At 42.4% G+C, this 15,902-nt stretch overlaps 1 protein-coding gene across 1 annotated transcript in view; it reads left to right on the forward strand.

The window, feature by feature from the left end:
- LOC112942348 overlaps positions 1-11,021 on the forward strand; it is a 32,451-nt gene extending 21,430 nt beyond the window's left edge. The window contains exons 3-15 of the mRNA XM_026033253.1: positions 39-120; positions 474-538; positions 839-1,101; positions 1,911-2,071; positions 2,964-3,116; positions 4,661-4,790; positions 5,698-5,772; positions 7,011-7,100; positions 7,365-7,519; positions 8,169-8,330; positions 8,751-8,821; positions 9,204-9,308; positions 9,593-11,021. Coding sequence (XP_025889038.1) covers positions 39-120; positions 474-538; positions 839-1,101; positions 1,911-2,071; positions 2,964-3,116; positions 4,661-4,790; positions 5,698-5,772; positions 7,011-7,100; positions 7,365-7,519; positions 8,169-8,330; positions 8,751-8,821; positions 9,204-9,308; positions 9,593-9,747 — 1,667 coding nt within the window. The 3' untranslated portion in view covers positions 9,748-11,021. The remainder of the gene's footprint in view (positions 1-38; positions 121-473; positions 539-838; positions 1,102-1,910; positions 2,072-2,963; positions 3,117-4,660; positions 4,791-5,697; positions 5,773-7,010; positions 7,101-7,364; positions 7,520-8,168; positions 8,331-8,750; positions 8,822-9,203; positions 9,309-9,592) is intronic.
- Positions 11,022-15,902: the final 4,881 nt, after the last annotated feature.

Raw genomic sequence — 15,902 nt, forward strand, 5'->3', positions numbered from 1 at the left:
AAAGTCAAACTTGTGTTTACTTCTTGTCTTTTATGCAGAAATCTCTGCTGTCCCTCCAGAGAAAGAAGCACCCAAGGCACACAGGGAGCCAGCAGTCAGTTCAGAAACAGTTATAATGCGGTGAGTCTCATAGTCCCCTCTACTTTCACCACCAGCATTATGTAGCACAGACACCTGAAAATCTGCATCCTTCCTTAGGAAGCAAAGATGATGATAAGCAGTAGAAAGCTGTAATAAAATGGCATATGTGTCCATACCTTCTGGAAAGAGATCCCCTTTGCAACAGCAGTATGCATGCCCCTTTGACACAGTGCCTCTGTCAAGCCAAATCTTGACCTTTGTAATGGAAGTAAAGCATATGGAGCTTGAGCTTGTTGGAGAGAGAAGTACCTGTGGTATGAGATCTCTTGCTGAGATTTGGATAAGCCAGCTTTTCGTTCACTCTTTGTTTCCAAATCCTTTCTCTCTGACAGAGAGAAGAAACCTGCAGATGCAAGGGAGAATTTCAAACGACGCCATTCGAAACTCATCAACTCCTGTGAGTACCTCCTGCTGGAGGTGCTGGGGCAGCCCCCTACCCTCCATCGCTTCCCACCTATGCAATAAGCACAAAGCGGAGGGGATGCGGATGTTTTGGCCACACAGTAGCACTCAGGGAGTGTTAATGAGAGTGTTTAATGGGGGTGAGCAGTGCATTTGGTGATGGTGAGCTCTGCTCATTGCAGGTCTAATGCATTCTGTTAGCCTAAACAGTGACAGTTACAGTGCTTTCCTCAGACAGAAAAACTGAAGTAGCAGCTGCTATAGAAAGAATAAATACATGTGCCTCTCTTTACAGCAAGGCTGCTGTATCAGGAGTACAGTGATGTGGTTCTGAACAAGGCCATTCAGAACCAGAAGAGAGTGGATTCTTTCTCAGAGGACATAGAGCCAAGTTTCCCAAGCTCCCCACGGCTCCGGAGGAAAGTGCTCTCTCCTCAGGACTCATATTTGCAACGTCTGTCAGTCTCATCTAATGCATCCCTCTGGCAGGACATCCCTATGATACGAGGAAGCAGAATGCTACTCAACATGTCCCATGATGAGCAAAAGCTGCAAGAGGTAATGGATAGATGTGATAAGGTATCTTTCTTATGAATGTTTTCTACTCATGAGAAAGGACCCAGAGGTATGACTGAAGTGGAGAGGAAAAATACACAATTTGGGAATGCAGATGGTTGAATGCAGAGGTCACTAAAGCTAATCATGTAAGAGATATGAAGATTTGATAGCAATGGATAAGTAGTAACATATTTCTTGAAGTTCACCATTTTAGCAGGAGTGCTGGAATAAGGTATCTTACTAGGTATCAGTAGGTATCAGTAATTCATAGGAAAAATATCAATTACTTCCACATACCAGTAACTTCATGGAATAAAGAAAAACATGGGGAAGTCAGAACACTTTTGAGATGGAAGAAGGAATTTTAAGCATTGTCGTTGTAAGACGGATTATTAAGGAAGTCTTCTAGTGTTCTCCAACTTACGAGAAATGCATATATGAAACCATAATGAACTATACTTCCTGTAACACAGTGTGAACTTACAGAATTGGCATGTGTGAACTGCAATGCTGAAAGAGAAAAGTAAGGCAGGTGTTCAGCAAAATGGTACACAGAGAAACGATACAAAATGGAAGGAATATGGGAGGAATTGAAAAGTACGTGAAGGCTTGAGGAAAGAGAAGAAAAATCGCAACATGCTGAGTTAGGAAGAGCTTGACCTCCTATGTTTCATATAACGTTACATGGTGTAAACAGTGTGTATCAGGAAGTCTTCCTGCTTTACGCCTCAACGTCATCTCAGTCAGATTCTTCCCAGCCGTGCCAAGCCTGCTAACACTATGCCTTTTTCTTTTATTTTCCTCTCAAGGCCAAGTTTGAGTTGATAATGTCTGAGGCTTCCTACCTGCGTAGTTTAAATGTGGCTGTGGATCACTTCCAGCGATCAGCTGAGCTCCAGGCAGTGCTCACCAACCAGGAGCGCCAGTGGCTTTTTTCCCGTCTTCAGGATGTACGTGATGTCAGTGCTAGGTGAGATGCAATTTGTTTGACTTCCAGGACTAATGCCCCTCTCTGAAGCACAGATGCAGCCTGGAAACTACCGATCTATCAATTTCGTCTCACCCTTGTTCTCCAGGGTCACTGACATTAAGATAGATGCGCACATATAGCATTTTGTGATAGATTAAACACTGCTCTGAAAGGAACTGTTTCCCTTTCTTAGGTGACAGGGCAATGTAAATCTTGGTGTTAGGTCTCAGAAAATATGATGCAATTGTGCAACTGTGTACTGCTGTTGGCAAGCCCTGTCGGCCCTAACTATAATCAAACCTGACTAACTAGTCTTCAGTTTAAAACCAAATGCATCTCCTGCCAAGGCAGAAGCAGCTCCAGCAGAAACAGCTGCTGACCTCCTCCACCTCCAAAACCCCCCCAAAAAAAAAAAAAAGGGGGGGGAGGGGGCAGAAATTACAGCATCGTTTGACAGATCCTAACTGAGCATAAGTCATAAACTTAGACATGACCCCGCATGCAAAGAATCCTGTACAATGCAGGGTTTTGTTCTGCTTTCCTTCCATGAGAGTTGCCTACATCCCATCCTAAGGTTTACTGCTAATTTTTCCTATTGGTATGAATATTATGGTGCTATCTGACTTTCAACTGTTTGATGCCTATACTTGAAGAAGTAGCAAATGGGACTTCACAAAAACAATAATTCATTTTGCCTTTGCTTCTTCCTTGCTAAACATAAGTGAATATCTAATCCTAAACTGTCATCATACAGGCATAGCACTCACTTTAAAAGTAGAGAGGTATTTGTGCTTATATAGTATGTTGTCAAGATTGTAGATTTTGCTAAATAACACTGACCACCATGCTCTGTATTTCCCTCTCCTTTTGTGGCAATATAAATGTGCTGCAGTTTCCTCTTTGATTTGGAGGAGAAATTTGAGGAGGACATGTTCACCTTCCACGTGTGCGATGTGGCTCTGAAACATGCCCCCGAGTTCCGGAGGGTCTATCTACCGTATGTGACAAACCAGACGTACCAGGAGCAAACCTTCCAGCGGTTACTGTGAGTCATCTTGCGTTTGGATTTTTTGTTTTTTGGGGTTTTTTTGCCTTTGTCCCCTCCCCATGTCTTCCTTGCTGCGCTCCTGATGTGCAGTCTGTCAGGAGAGGGGGCCAGGTTATTTGCCGGCACTTTGCTCCTAGCAGAGCGGGCAGGAGCCTCTTTAAATATGATAGCAGTTGGGGCAGCTGGACAGAACTGCTGCAGGCTCCTTTTTGGTAGTATCACAAAGGGAATGATTAATAAATAACTTGTGAGTGTCTCTGTTCAGTACTGAAGAAGGCAAAGATGACTCTCATAGACAGTGTTTCTCAATCTGTGGCCTTCAATTTACTAAGGACGTGAAAAAGATGATAAAAGTGTTCATCTTGCCAGGCTTAAACTGGCCATCCAGGAGCCTTTAAGATGAAAATCGTGGTGCCAGAGAACAAATATGGTTTTTCTTGCTGTATCTGATGGAGTAACATCTCTTGCCCTCTTTTTCCATGCCCAGTGCCCCAACCAGGCATTGCTGAAGCATAGGCCTTGTCTTGAGCAAAACCTCCTAAGTATTTCTGCACTGCCTCCCTCCATAATAAGACAAGTTCAATGAGGATATATTGATCCCAGGAAATCTCTTCCAGGACTCTGTTCACCACAGGTTATTCAAGCACTGTCTCTGGGTGCTGCTGACTGGCAGAGACCTTGTCTTGCAAGGTCTCCTTAGGCAAGGCTTATTTGCACGTGGAAAGAATACTGTCTAGGGCAATGTGGGTCCAAGAGCTGCCTGTGAGGCACTTTTACTGGGCCTACAACCTGCCTGCCTGTATCTTCAAAGAGATGGGATTGGCAATGCTGGTGCTCGCTCATAAACTGTAGTATCTCTGATGCTGCTCTCTTCCTACTGTATCTTGTATATTGTATTTTTTCTTCCTTGTATCTTCTGTGCTGCTTGTCCAACAAAGAAAACAGGATGGCAGTGGTTATGCCTAAGTTGATTAGAGACAATTCAGGGGGAAAGGCAGCTCCACCCAGAAGCAGCAACCTTCTGCTGCACAGCAGGTGCATACATAAGCACAGCAGGGTCACTTCTGCTGTTGCCCTTGCCAAGAGGGGAAAGGTAGCTGTTTCTAAACCCTAGGTAAAGCTCCTGGATCTGGACCACTCCAGAAGTGAGGAAAGAATAGGAAGGAGTAACACTCTAGTGTAAGGAAAGAACACCAACTATCACTGTCACTGGGAAAAGTGCCCTTCTGGTATGGGTAAATGCAACACAGGTGTTATTTCTGGCCTTTATTCCAGAGGACTGTGCCCCAAAGAAGAAAGATAAAATGACAGTTGCACTGGCAGCCTTATGTAGCTGTTAGAAGCTCATATTCCTTTGTCCTTAGCAGAGTCTTGGTTTCCTGACATCTCTTGCCACACAGGCAAAACAGACAAAAGCTGACCCCAGTGGCTGGGTACTTCAGCACTCCCTGAAATCTGGTACTCCTTCACTCTGACTCCTTAGGGAGATTATTTGTTTGTTCTGATGCCTAGATTATCTTTACTCTTTACCACTCCCACAGAAATGGAAATGCAGGATTCCAACAAGTCCTGGAGAGACTGGAAAGTGATCCAGTATGCCAGCGCCTCTCACTTAAATCCTTCCTCATCCTCCCTTTCCAGCGCATCACTCGACTTAAACTCCTCCTACAGGTAACTGGCTGCTTCTTTGCAGCTCTACAGCTTCTCCCAAGCGACCCTTTTAAGTTCTGAAAGCCATATAAATATGAACAAGCTTCATGCACTGTGACTGCGTCATAGACCTTAGCATTGCATCCGCGATGCATTTGGCTAGATGCTTTAAGTGGTCTACTCCATTGTGTAGACTGTTAATATACCTTTGCAAAAACAAACCCATTTGGCAGCGTCCAACTACCTGCTGTGCATTAGAGCATCACCATGAATTGGGTAGGATAGCCCCTATAAGTCGGTGCAGTTTTGTATACTCTGTTGCAACACAGTTTCAGTTGTATTCCAATAAATAATTTAGAGTCTTCTCAGAACATGTTGCTTTCAATTTTATTGAAGTAATTTGGCATTTTGCTTGCAAAACAATATAAGTATTCCTTGGCTTCCCTTCTGGAAGGCAGCCTGTCTCTACTCTTTGCCTGCAGTATTCAGTAACAGGAGCCTTCCCGACAAGCAACCTTCAAATCCCACTCCCCCCAAATCAGTTTTGAGCTCCTTTTGTGAAATTCTTCTTTTTGATTATTCATGCCTTTTATGAAACAGAGGGAAAAGAGTATCAAGCAAAGAACAGTTCTGTACAAGTCTGTTTTTTGCTGGATTAATGGTTGCTTCCCCATGCCAAATGTACATGTCATTGTGCATGACAGTTCTATGAAAATTTTCAGGGATGCCCTGTACAGTGCAGCTTGCCAGCTAGATTCTGCATCTTAGATTTTGGTCGTCTTTTCCCCATATCTCATTACTTACCACTGCTTTAGCCTTCTTTTAGGCTGGCAGCATCTCGGTGTCTTTGTCTCTCCTCCCCCTCCTCAGAAACTTGTGTCTAGCTTTTCCTGTCTGCATTATGAAGAATGTACATATTCTCCTGCAGAATATTCTGAAGAGAACCAGGCCTGGATCTGAAGAGGAAGTGCAAGCAACACAAGCTTATGATGCGCTTGAAAAGGTAAGGCTATCATTCCATTTGACACAACTATGGACTGTCCCAACACCCAGCTGCAGGGCTGCTAAATGTGCCTCTCTGTGCTATTGATCCTCACCCTTTCAGGGCCTTTGTTGTTGATCCTCAGCAGTTAAAAAAATAAATAAATAAAAATATTGTGTTCTTGTGACTCTTCTGTATGTCCACTGGTACCTGTGAGCAGAGATCACTAAAGAAGGAGCCTGCTGGGATGCAATTGGAGGCTGGAACATTGATATCACATTAGTTTTTTCAGAACTCTCTGACTCTTTTCAGTCTCCTGATCACTATTTCCCCTCTGTGGTCTTTACATTTGCTTTTAATCTGCTATTACTTCCTAACCACTCCCAAAAGTCTTGATTGGGGAAAAAAAAAATTTAAAAAGTCATGGCAAGACAGCATTCTGTCCATTGCATTCCTTCCTCTAATCTATTCGGTAAGGAGACAAGATTCAAAGGTGTCAAGAGACAACTTGTCATCTGGAATTAGTTCAGTAGCACAAAGGAAATGTGTTTGCAGCAAGCTTGTGTTCCATTTAGCTATCATTCGACTTTCCTGGAGTGTAATTCCCTGTCTTAAAATTCCTCGCCTATTCTCCCCTGCAAACCTACAGAGCAGTTTAACAGGATGCATGTTTCCTTGGGTAAGATGTCATACAGTGAATCCTTAGACTCCAGCTGTGTTCAAGCCAGCTGTATATCTAGGACTTGTTTTGTTTTGCTTTCTTTCACCTGTTTTGGGTATGCATATTGTGTACTTGAATATCGTTTTACAGTTAAGCTGTATCACCTCAGTCAGCTGCTTAGACTGCAGTGCTTCATTTCAGCAACTTGGACTGTGATAAACTGGGGGACTAATGTTTACCTAGTCAGACTTCTGTGGATTAATACAGCTCAGCCTGTAGTAGCAGCCACATCCAAACGCCCAGCAATTGTCTCCCTTACCAGAAAAGAGGAATCTCTAACACCTTCCCCTAGCATCCCAAAGTTAAAACAAGACTGGAAAAACATAGTCCTTAAGAAAGAAGTTCATATCTTTGTAGATATGAAGAAGCCTAGTATGCTCTCTTACCCAAAGTTTTTTTCAGAAGGAAGATGCCCATGGGATTGTGTTACTTGCACTGACTTTTCAGCCCCCCTCTCCCACCCCATAGTACTGTTGGTTCCACTTATCAGTTTATCAGTTCTGCTTCCAGCTCACAAATCATTCCTTTTCCTCTACAGCTCATCAAGGATTGCAATGAAAATGTCCAGCGCATGAAGAGCACTGAAGAGCTGATCTACCTCAGCCAGAAGATTGAATTTGAGTGCAAGGTGAGCCCTCATGCTCTCAAGCATATACAGAACTGAGAAGCCAGGGTATCATACACAGGCCAGCTCCATCAGCTCCACCAGCACTTTTCCCTGTCTCGTTATGTGTCAGTTTTGAGCTGAAGGGTCCTTCTGTGACTCGCCACTGTCCAGATGGAGAGATAAAAATACTCTGCTTCCAATGAAAGGTGCAAAGGCAGATCCTGTGGGTATGGATGCTGATTTCCTTGTGCACTCCAAATATAAATGTTCATTATGTTCTTGCAGATTTTCCCACTCATCTCGCAGTCAAGGCGACTTGTGAAGTGTGGTGAGTTGACAGCACTGGACTTCAACACCCTCAGTCAAAAATGGAAAGTCACCACCCGCCCGATCTACCTACATCTTTTCAACGACTGCCTGCTCCTCTCCCGGCCAAAGGAGTGAGTGCTGCAACCCAATTCTTGCTGCTGCTTCTGAAACTTGGACCTCTGTTTTCATGAAAGTCCTTTTTCTCTGCTTGCCAGCAAGTGGCAGCATTTGTCAAGTCACTTTCCTAATCCTATATTACATGAATACTTTGAAAATATGTGGAAGCTGCTGCTCTTTACTCCTAAATATCACATATGATGTGATATGATAATATAACAACATACCTTATGGTCCCCAGTGCAACACTTTCTGTCTACCTCTACAATGTGAAACAATTTAATGATAAGCTTTTTTAAATTTTACTTAATGGTAAATTATTGCTTCCTCAAAGACATTATGAAGACCAGTGACTGTGCAAATCACTGGTATGTCACGAGTGAAACCTTTTTTTGTTTTAAAACTGTAAGCTATCAAATAAAATTTTGACAAGATAGAGCTTAGTATTTCTACCCTTTCCATTAAGACTAAAGCCTTATTCCCTTTCTTCTCTGGACTTGTAATAAGATTTTTATCTTAAGCCAGTCTTAAGGGGTCTGAAGCTGATGAAGATTCTTGAAAAGCTTCTTGTTTTCCTGACATGAGGAAATTACAGGGACTTTTTTCTTAATCCTTATCACCTTAAAACTAACAGCTGATTTTGTACTTCCTCTTAACCTGCAGGGGTGGACGTTTTGTTGTGTTTGACCATGCTGCTTTCTCAGATGTGCGTGGGGAGAAGTGTGAGATGAAACTGCATGGAACAAACAAAAACGTCTTCCGTCTCTTTCTACTTCAGAATTACCAGGGCAAGAGAGTGGAATTTCTGTTTCGTACAGAGACACAGTAAGAACTCAAGGTTACCCTCGGTATATCCCAATCCCACAACCTTCTGCAGCCTCAAGGTGTTCTCTCAACTATCTGAATGCTGAATATCAAATGCAGCTGCTGAGCAGAGGACTTAGAGTTCATCCTCCAGCCTGCCATAGTGAGCGCTTACTTTGCAAACCACCTTTCACTTCTCTCATTTTGGCTGCTCACACTCTACCACCACATTATTTCATACCATTAGCCTCCCAAACCAGGAGTTTCCTGCCTTTTCTCATCCTTTTCTTCAATTTCCACTTCCCCTGCTTCAACTGAGGCCCGCTCCCTGATCCCTACTCTGAGCGTGTATATATGCACACACACCCATGCATACCTGCACACCCATCAGGCTGCTATCCCTCGTGTTGACTTCTAACATCTCATGGTGATGTTTTCCAGAAGTGAGAAGCTGCGGTGGATCTCTGCTTTGGCTCCTCCGCGAGGGGAACTGGACCTCCTGGAATGCCCTGGTGAGACTGCTTGGCCATTGTACCAGTGTGGGTGGGCTAGCTGAGAAGAACTGGAGTCACTGTAAAGTAGAACATCCAAGAGTGACTCCAAGGTGGAACATTTGCTTTCTCGTAAAGAAATTAGCTATTCATAGGCTTTCCCAACATGGAACATTCACTTTTTTCATAAAGAAATAACCTATTCACGGGCTTTCTCTCAGCACTAGGTGCTGCAACTTAATTTTTATTCCTCATATTAGGTGGAAGACCAGTGATCTCCCTTCTACTTCTTTGCTTTTCACTGTCTGAGTAGTTCCTTATCTCTTTTCTCATTTGAGCTAATGCACACAGGTATACTGTCACTCTCCTAGGGCAGCGTTGTGATCTTTTTCTTCATCTTTAGATGCTCCACAAGTTCAGTGCATAAGGACGTACAAGGCTCGGGAGAATGATGAGCTGGCTTTGGAGAAAGCAGATATCATCATGGTTATGCAGAGCAGCACTGATGGTGAGCAGAATGAACACAGCCCTCTTAAATTAGGGGATAGTAGTTGCTTTTGTAGCTTTGCTAACACAGTCAGACTTCAGAAAGAGTCTCTCATGCCTGATTCTTGGGTTGGGAGGAAGAAGAGACTTTTCTTTATCTTCAAGCAATTTCATTTGGAAAGGGAATTTCTGTGATCCTTGGGCCTTGCCCTAGACTTGTCATTTAGAAGAGGCTTGTTGGGAAGAAAAAGCAAAAAAAATCTTTCATTGTTTTTCATCCTATTGCACTTGTCCCTACACCCACAGGATGGATGGAAGGAGTGAAACTTTCTGACAGAGAGAGAGGCTGGTTTCCCTCAGAACATGTGGAGTTGATCTCCAGCAAGCATGCACGGCAGAAGAACCTGAAGGAGGAAGAACGTGTGAAAAATGCTAAGCAGCAGGTCTTCTGCAATAAGTAAGACTACTTTGTTTGGACCTGTACAGTCTCCCTGCCATGGAGAAACCACCTTTTTCTACTTGCCTCAGAGGAAACACCTCTGCAGAGAACACAATACAGCACTTGACAGCACCAAGTGCTTTTGCCAAAGAATGTGGGAATTCAGTCAAGAAAAATCATTCACTACTGTTGCGCCATCACTTCAGCAGTAGGAGGAGAAAAGTTGCATGTATTGCTTGCTTTGTGGTAGTAGGGAAGGACTTTAATCATTCAGAAGTCTGGGATCTTGACCTCTGAAAATCTGTTCTTGGTTTTGCCACTGACAAGTTTCAGGACCTTGGGCAAGTTGCTCCAGAATTCTGCCTCATTTTTCCCATCTGTAAAATGGGTGTAAACTTACCTACCTCACCGGATGTTGTGAGGCTAAACTCAGTAGTATTAGTAAACTAAGAGCTTTGAGTTTCTGAGAAAGAAGGTGCTAAGTATAAAGCACAGTATAGTGCAGGAGAGTTCCATTTAAATGTCCTCTTGATATTTTGATCTCCATAGTCTGATTTCCATTTAAGACATTTTAATTACTGGACAGTAGAAGTCTGTTTTTTAAAAAATGGGAATGGTGTTTCATTGTGTATTTAAGTCACTCTCAGCATTATGTTACAGTCTGTGACAGAATTAGAAACTCCACTTGCGTTAAGTTTTCAGAAGCTACTGTGGTGATTTCCTCATCTTAAGAAGTATGAACTTCAATTCCACACATTACATCTCTTCTGCAAAAGTGCCCCTTTAAGGCATCTGAATTCACCATTTCTTTCACCCTTCCTCCTACTCAAAGTAGAACAATCACTTTTGACCAAAAAAAAATTCACATGTTGGTACATGCTCTGTACAAAATAACCATGACTTACTAGACTTAGGCAATAAAGTGGCACCCTCCTGCTGCTTTTACTCTCATCGCTGATGGGGTATTGCATGCACCATTTTGCACACTTATAGAAAACACTAACACAGTTAGGCACTGTAGATAAAGTCAAAAACATGTACCAGGGATTTTGCTCTTTTGTAGAACTCTTTGGCTTTAACTCCAGTTTACATACAATCCTGCTTTTGTGCAGAACTTGTCTATTTGAGGACGTGACTTCAACTGTAAAATATTTTTTTCTGTATTAAGTGTTTGCATTTGGTTACGTCAATGCAAGATCAAGTATGAGAATCAATACACCAAAGAAAGCAATGTGTAGCCTTATTGCCTTAATATATTTGAAAAATTAGTTATCTTTGTATCTCCGGCTTTCTGTCTCTGTAATTCCCCTTGCCTTTGATTCCCATTTACATTGTACCTGGCATAGTTTATTCCAGCCTATTTATATCACTAATTTTAGCTGGATTAAAAAAAAAGAGAGAGAAAAAAGCTTTTAGTCATAATAAACTTATGCACTTCTCCATTTAAAAGATATAAAATTTTCTGCTTTCCTTGTATTTGAGAAGAAAATCTAACTTGCAAGTAATTCAGTATTTTCTGGATGCATTGAGGCTTCAGCTTCCTTATCAACCCTTTAACTCCCCTTTTTTTGAGCAGAGATAGCCATATTAAGCAGGAGCAGCAGAGAAAACTTGCTTTACTAGCCATTTCATAAGATCCTAAGAGTGTTTATGTCCTGAATTGACAGTTACTGTAGTTCTACAGGGGTAGCAGTCATCAGTAAACCCAGGTAAGCTAGAGGGACAACATATGGAAGATTGGAATTGAGCCAACCATTCCAGTAAAGCAGGATTTAATGATGTGATCCTCTCTTAGTCAATATTCCAGGCTACAAGAGGGTTATGCTTTTCTTTCCAAGAGAACGAGAACCTGTGCCTAAACTAATAGCAAAAAGAAAGCCTATCCTCTAACTAAAACAAGTGATATCTGAAGAGTTATAATCCTCGAGAAGACCTGAATGTGGATCTGAAATACCTGTTTCTCCCAAATTGGTCTGAATTCATAAAGATGTACAGGATCTCTGATGTCTCAACTGGGATATGGAACTGGGCAATGGGATCAAATCAGTGTGTGCTCATGGAAGCTCTTCTCATGCAGGCAGTCTGAGCTGTTTCAGCTTCACCTTTGCCTTCTGTATGGAGGAGGCAGGGCGTAGAAATTGCTACTCAAATTGCCATCTAATTAAGCATTTTAAAAGCTAAGAACCTACTCTTTCAATTTTGACTCTCAAAAATAAGCCAATAAGTCATTTATTAGAGTCGCTTTTTATTAGTTCTGTCTTAAATTATGTGTGTGCTTCTGTAAATCCTTGGGATAGGAAACTCTAGGTCCGTTGTTGTGATTAACAGCATTTTCATGCTGTTTAGCTACTTGGGTCAAAGATCAGCTTTTCCCTGTCACAGGTATGTCATTAGTTTCCTGGGTTCAGATTTTCTGTATTTTAGGGACAGTTACAGCCATTGTTACTCCTTGATAAGCATTTGTAGACTGTTTGACATCCTGTGTTTGAGACAGCATACAAATTCTCCATTATCTCCACACATGACCAATTTAGCTAATTTTTAGCCCCATCATCAAATGGAATGAATACTTTTTGACTTATGACTAAAGCTTTGTACTTTTGGCTGAGTTCATACAAGCAAGACAATGTTAATCATAAACTAGTCAAGCTTCTCTAACCATTTGTTAGGATCTGTAACTCCACATTTGATTAGAAGGAACCAAATAGACTGTATAATAGAATGAAGTAGATACTTTGTCATAATTATGAATCAGCCTCTCTCCTTCCATTATGTAATGGGGATAACCTGATTTCTCATGAAATTTGTTTTAAGCAGAAACGGAAGAGTAAATTTTGTCTGCTAGACCCCTGTAATCTTCTGGTAAGATCCACAAAGAAAACCCACAGAATAGAAAACTACCAGAGAAAAGCTGTTCTCGTGTTCATCATCAGCAGTGATCATAACTGAAACGTCAGCCCTACATCTTCCTCTCTCTTAAGACGGTGATTACAGAAAGGAGGCAACTGCTTGCATGAATAAGTACAGCAGTATGCATTGTGCAGCCATCCAGAGGGACCTGGATAGACTGGACGACTGGGCGGTTAGAAACCTCATGAAGTTCAACAAGTGAAAGTGCAGGGTCCTGCACTTGGGGAGGAATAACCCCGGACACCAGTACAGATTAGGGGTTGACCTGCTGTAGAGCAGCCCCGCAGTTATGGTGGATGACAAGATGACAAGATGACCACGAGGCAGCAGTGTGCCCTGGTGGCCAAGAAGGCATTAAGAGAGCGTCTGCAGAAGGTCAAGGGAGGTGATTGTCCCCCTATACACAGCCCTGGTGAGGCCACATCTGGAGTACTGTGTCCAATTCTGGGCTCCCCAGTACAAGAGGGATGTGGAGCTGCTGGAGAGAGTCCAGCGCAGGGCTACCAGGATGATCAGGGGCCTGGAACATCTGCCATATGAGCAAAGGCTGAGAGAGCTGCGCCTGTTCAGCCTGAAGAAGAGAAGGCTGAGGGGGGACCTGATCAGCGTGTATAAATACCTGAGGAGGAGGGGGCCGGCCTCTTTTCAGTGGTGGCCAGTGATAGGACTAAAGGAAACAGCCACAAGCTGAGGCACCAGAAGTTCCCCAGGAACTTAAGGAAACACTTCTTGATAGTAAGGGTGACAGAGCCCTGGAACAGGCTGCTCAGAGAGGTGTAGTTTCCTTCTTTGGAGATCTTTAAAACCTGCTTGGACGCAGCCCTGTGCCACGTGCTCTAGGTGACCCTATGTGTGCAGGGGGGTTGGACTAGATGACCTCTGAGGTCCCTTCCAATCTTAAGCATTCTATGATTCTATGATTTGAAGAGCCATAAAAAAAAAAAATGCTAACAGTATTTTTTTAACATTCCCTGCCTTCTGCCAAATGATAGCACACATGACAGTAGGAGCCATTACTTCAAGGAAACACCTCACATATTAGGACATTCATTTGAAACAATGAGGTGGCTGGCAAAGTTTGAGAAAAAACACACTTGTGATTCTGTAAACAGTGAGGAGTCTTAATAGCAATCTCTTTCTCCTTCCACTCATGTTCCTAATAAGCTTTAATAGTCCTGACCATTTTTTTTTCTCTCTGCCCACAATGTTCCTGACTGGGTCCCCTGGAGAGACATTGGACCTGCCTCTCCTTGCCTTATCTGAGACTTTCAGAGAACCTTGTTACCACAGATCCTGCTCTGTGATAGATACTGTTTGAGTATCTTTAGATACTCTGAAAATTGCTCTGGTTTTTGAAGCAACTATTAGTGCCTGTGCTGGAGTAACACTAGCTCTTTACTTGTCCTATTTTGCAAAGTAGCCCCACTTTTGCAGTCTCCTGACACTCCTAATATGCTACATCCTCAATCAAAATGAGGATGACCTCAATCAAAATGAGGACTGAGGATGCTCAATCAAAATGAGCAATTCTCTAGTAACCCATTCAATAAAGCATTCCTGGCAATATCACAGATCCTTCACACATGTCACATAAGCCAATAATGGTCTCTAGTGACTTTCACCAGGTGACCTATATTCATTTTTTGCTATATGGTACTCAAATGCAGACAGAAATGAAATTCAAGGATGCTCACTAGAGCAGTCAAGATCTGGAAGAAGTAATTAGGTGGGAGTAAGAAGAAATTAAGATCCACTCCCACTTGGGTAGATCCAGTGTTTACATGGATGTTATTCCAAGGCTGGGAGCCTGAAATCTGTGAGTTACTTAACAGCAAAGTAGAAGAAAGAAGGTTTACAGCAAATAAAGTATTTTAAACTAAAAAGAATGGAAGGAAACTCAGATGCATGTGTGAGGAGACCAAAGTACATCAAGATGTACTACTACCACCTGACTTAAAAATATTTAAAAAGATCACTCTAAATTTTGCACACAGTTTGGATGTTAATCTTCTATAGTTGGTGAATAAAATATATAAAAAGTTACAAGTCTAGAGCTCAGTAAATAACCACAACACTGCTAGGACCCTTGCAGTAGTTAGAGCAATTTTATCTACTATTCAAGAAGTTCCATCCACTCGTAACGAGTGGACTTGTTGGGCCAGCTGAATGCTGCTAAAATGTCCTGTAAGTCACAATCACATTCCAAGTAAGCTTTTGTATTTGGATGCTGAACTAGATTCACTTATGCTTTGATATTAACTGTCCTCAGTCTGAGATGTGCTGGCACACATGCTTCAGATTATACTCATTTAACTTAATGAACCATCTCCCAGGTGAAAGCATTTGCAATAGCAGGCTCTTTAATGCTATAGCAAACCTTGAAGCCAAGATAGAGCAGATGGGAAAAATGCAGTGTAGGAGAATCCTGTTGCGATCCATCAAAAAGATACAATGCTAATAACTAATGAGAGGATGATATTCCAACTTGACGGAGCACAGCCATGTTTGCTAAGGAAGTGTTGTCTTTGTTGTTTGTAGACATATGTATGTAAGCAATGTTTAGAGCCAGGTGACTTTTTTGGTGGCTAGAAAAGTTGGATTTGGAAAATGCAAAAAGGGAGGACTTGATTTCTGGAACCTCTATGACTTAACAAGTTACAGCTCAGGTCAATTGCATGTCAGAAGAAAGAAGGCGAATAATCTCATCTTGGTTCATTACCATTTTATGTGTTGTTGTCTAGTTGTTTCATGCACACAAAACTGGCTTTAAATGCTACCAGGGCAGGCAGTACTACAGTACTTGTAGTACTTTAATATAGTTACCCAGCATCACTGCATTTGAAGCCTTTTTTTTTTTTTTTTTTTTCTGATAACTATCAGTACCAAAAATAAGTGGGATTAGAGTATCTCAAAGTCAAGAACTGTAATTTCTTTCTTTCTACCTTAGTTTACAGAATTCTAAGGTAAGTTTTTTTCAAGCAACTAGAACCAGAAGACATTTGAAAAAATAAATCCTTCTGACTTCCCGCCAGCCCACGAGGAAAGACAATGAAGTTCAATTCACTCAGTGTGATCTGGTTGAGAGTTTAGTTTTTGAACGGTTGGGTTTAAAGTGCTGCCCCTAGCGGTGCTTAGGGCCCCCGCTCACGGGGAGTCTGGAAGTGTCAAGAAACTTCCCAGGGGAGTTTCGGGTGCCGCAGAGGGCGACACGGCCCCGGCGCCCGGCCGCGCACGACATGGCCCCCGTTCGTGCGCGCCGGGGCCGCG

This window comes from Nothoprocta perdicaria, unplaced genomic scaffold (assembly GCF_003342845.1).
Source record: "Nothoprocta perdicaria isolate Ctin4 unplaced genomic scaffold, notPer1 scaffold_126, whole genome shotgun sequence".
Lineage (NCBI taxonomy): Eukaryota > Metazoa > Chordata > Aves > Tinamiformes > Tinamidae > Nothoprocta > Nothoprocta perdicaria.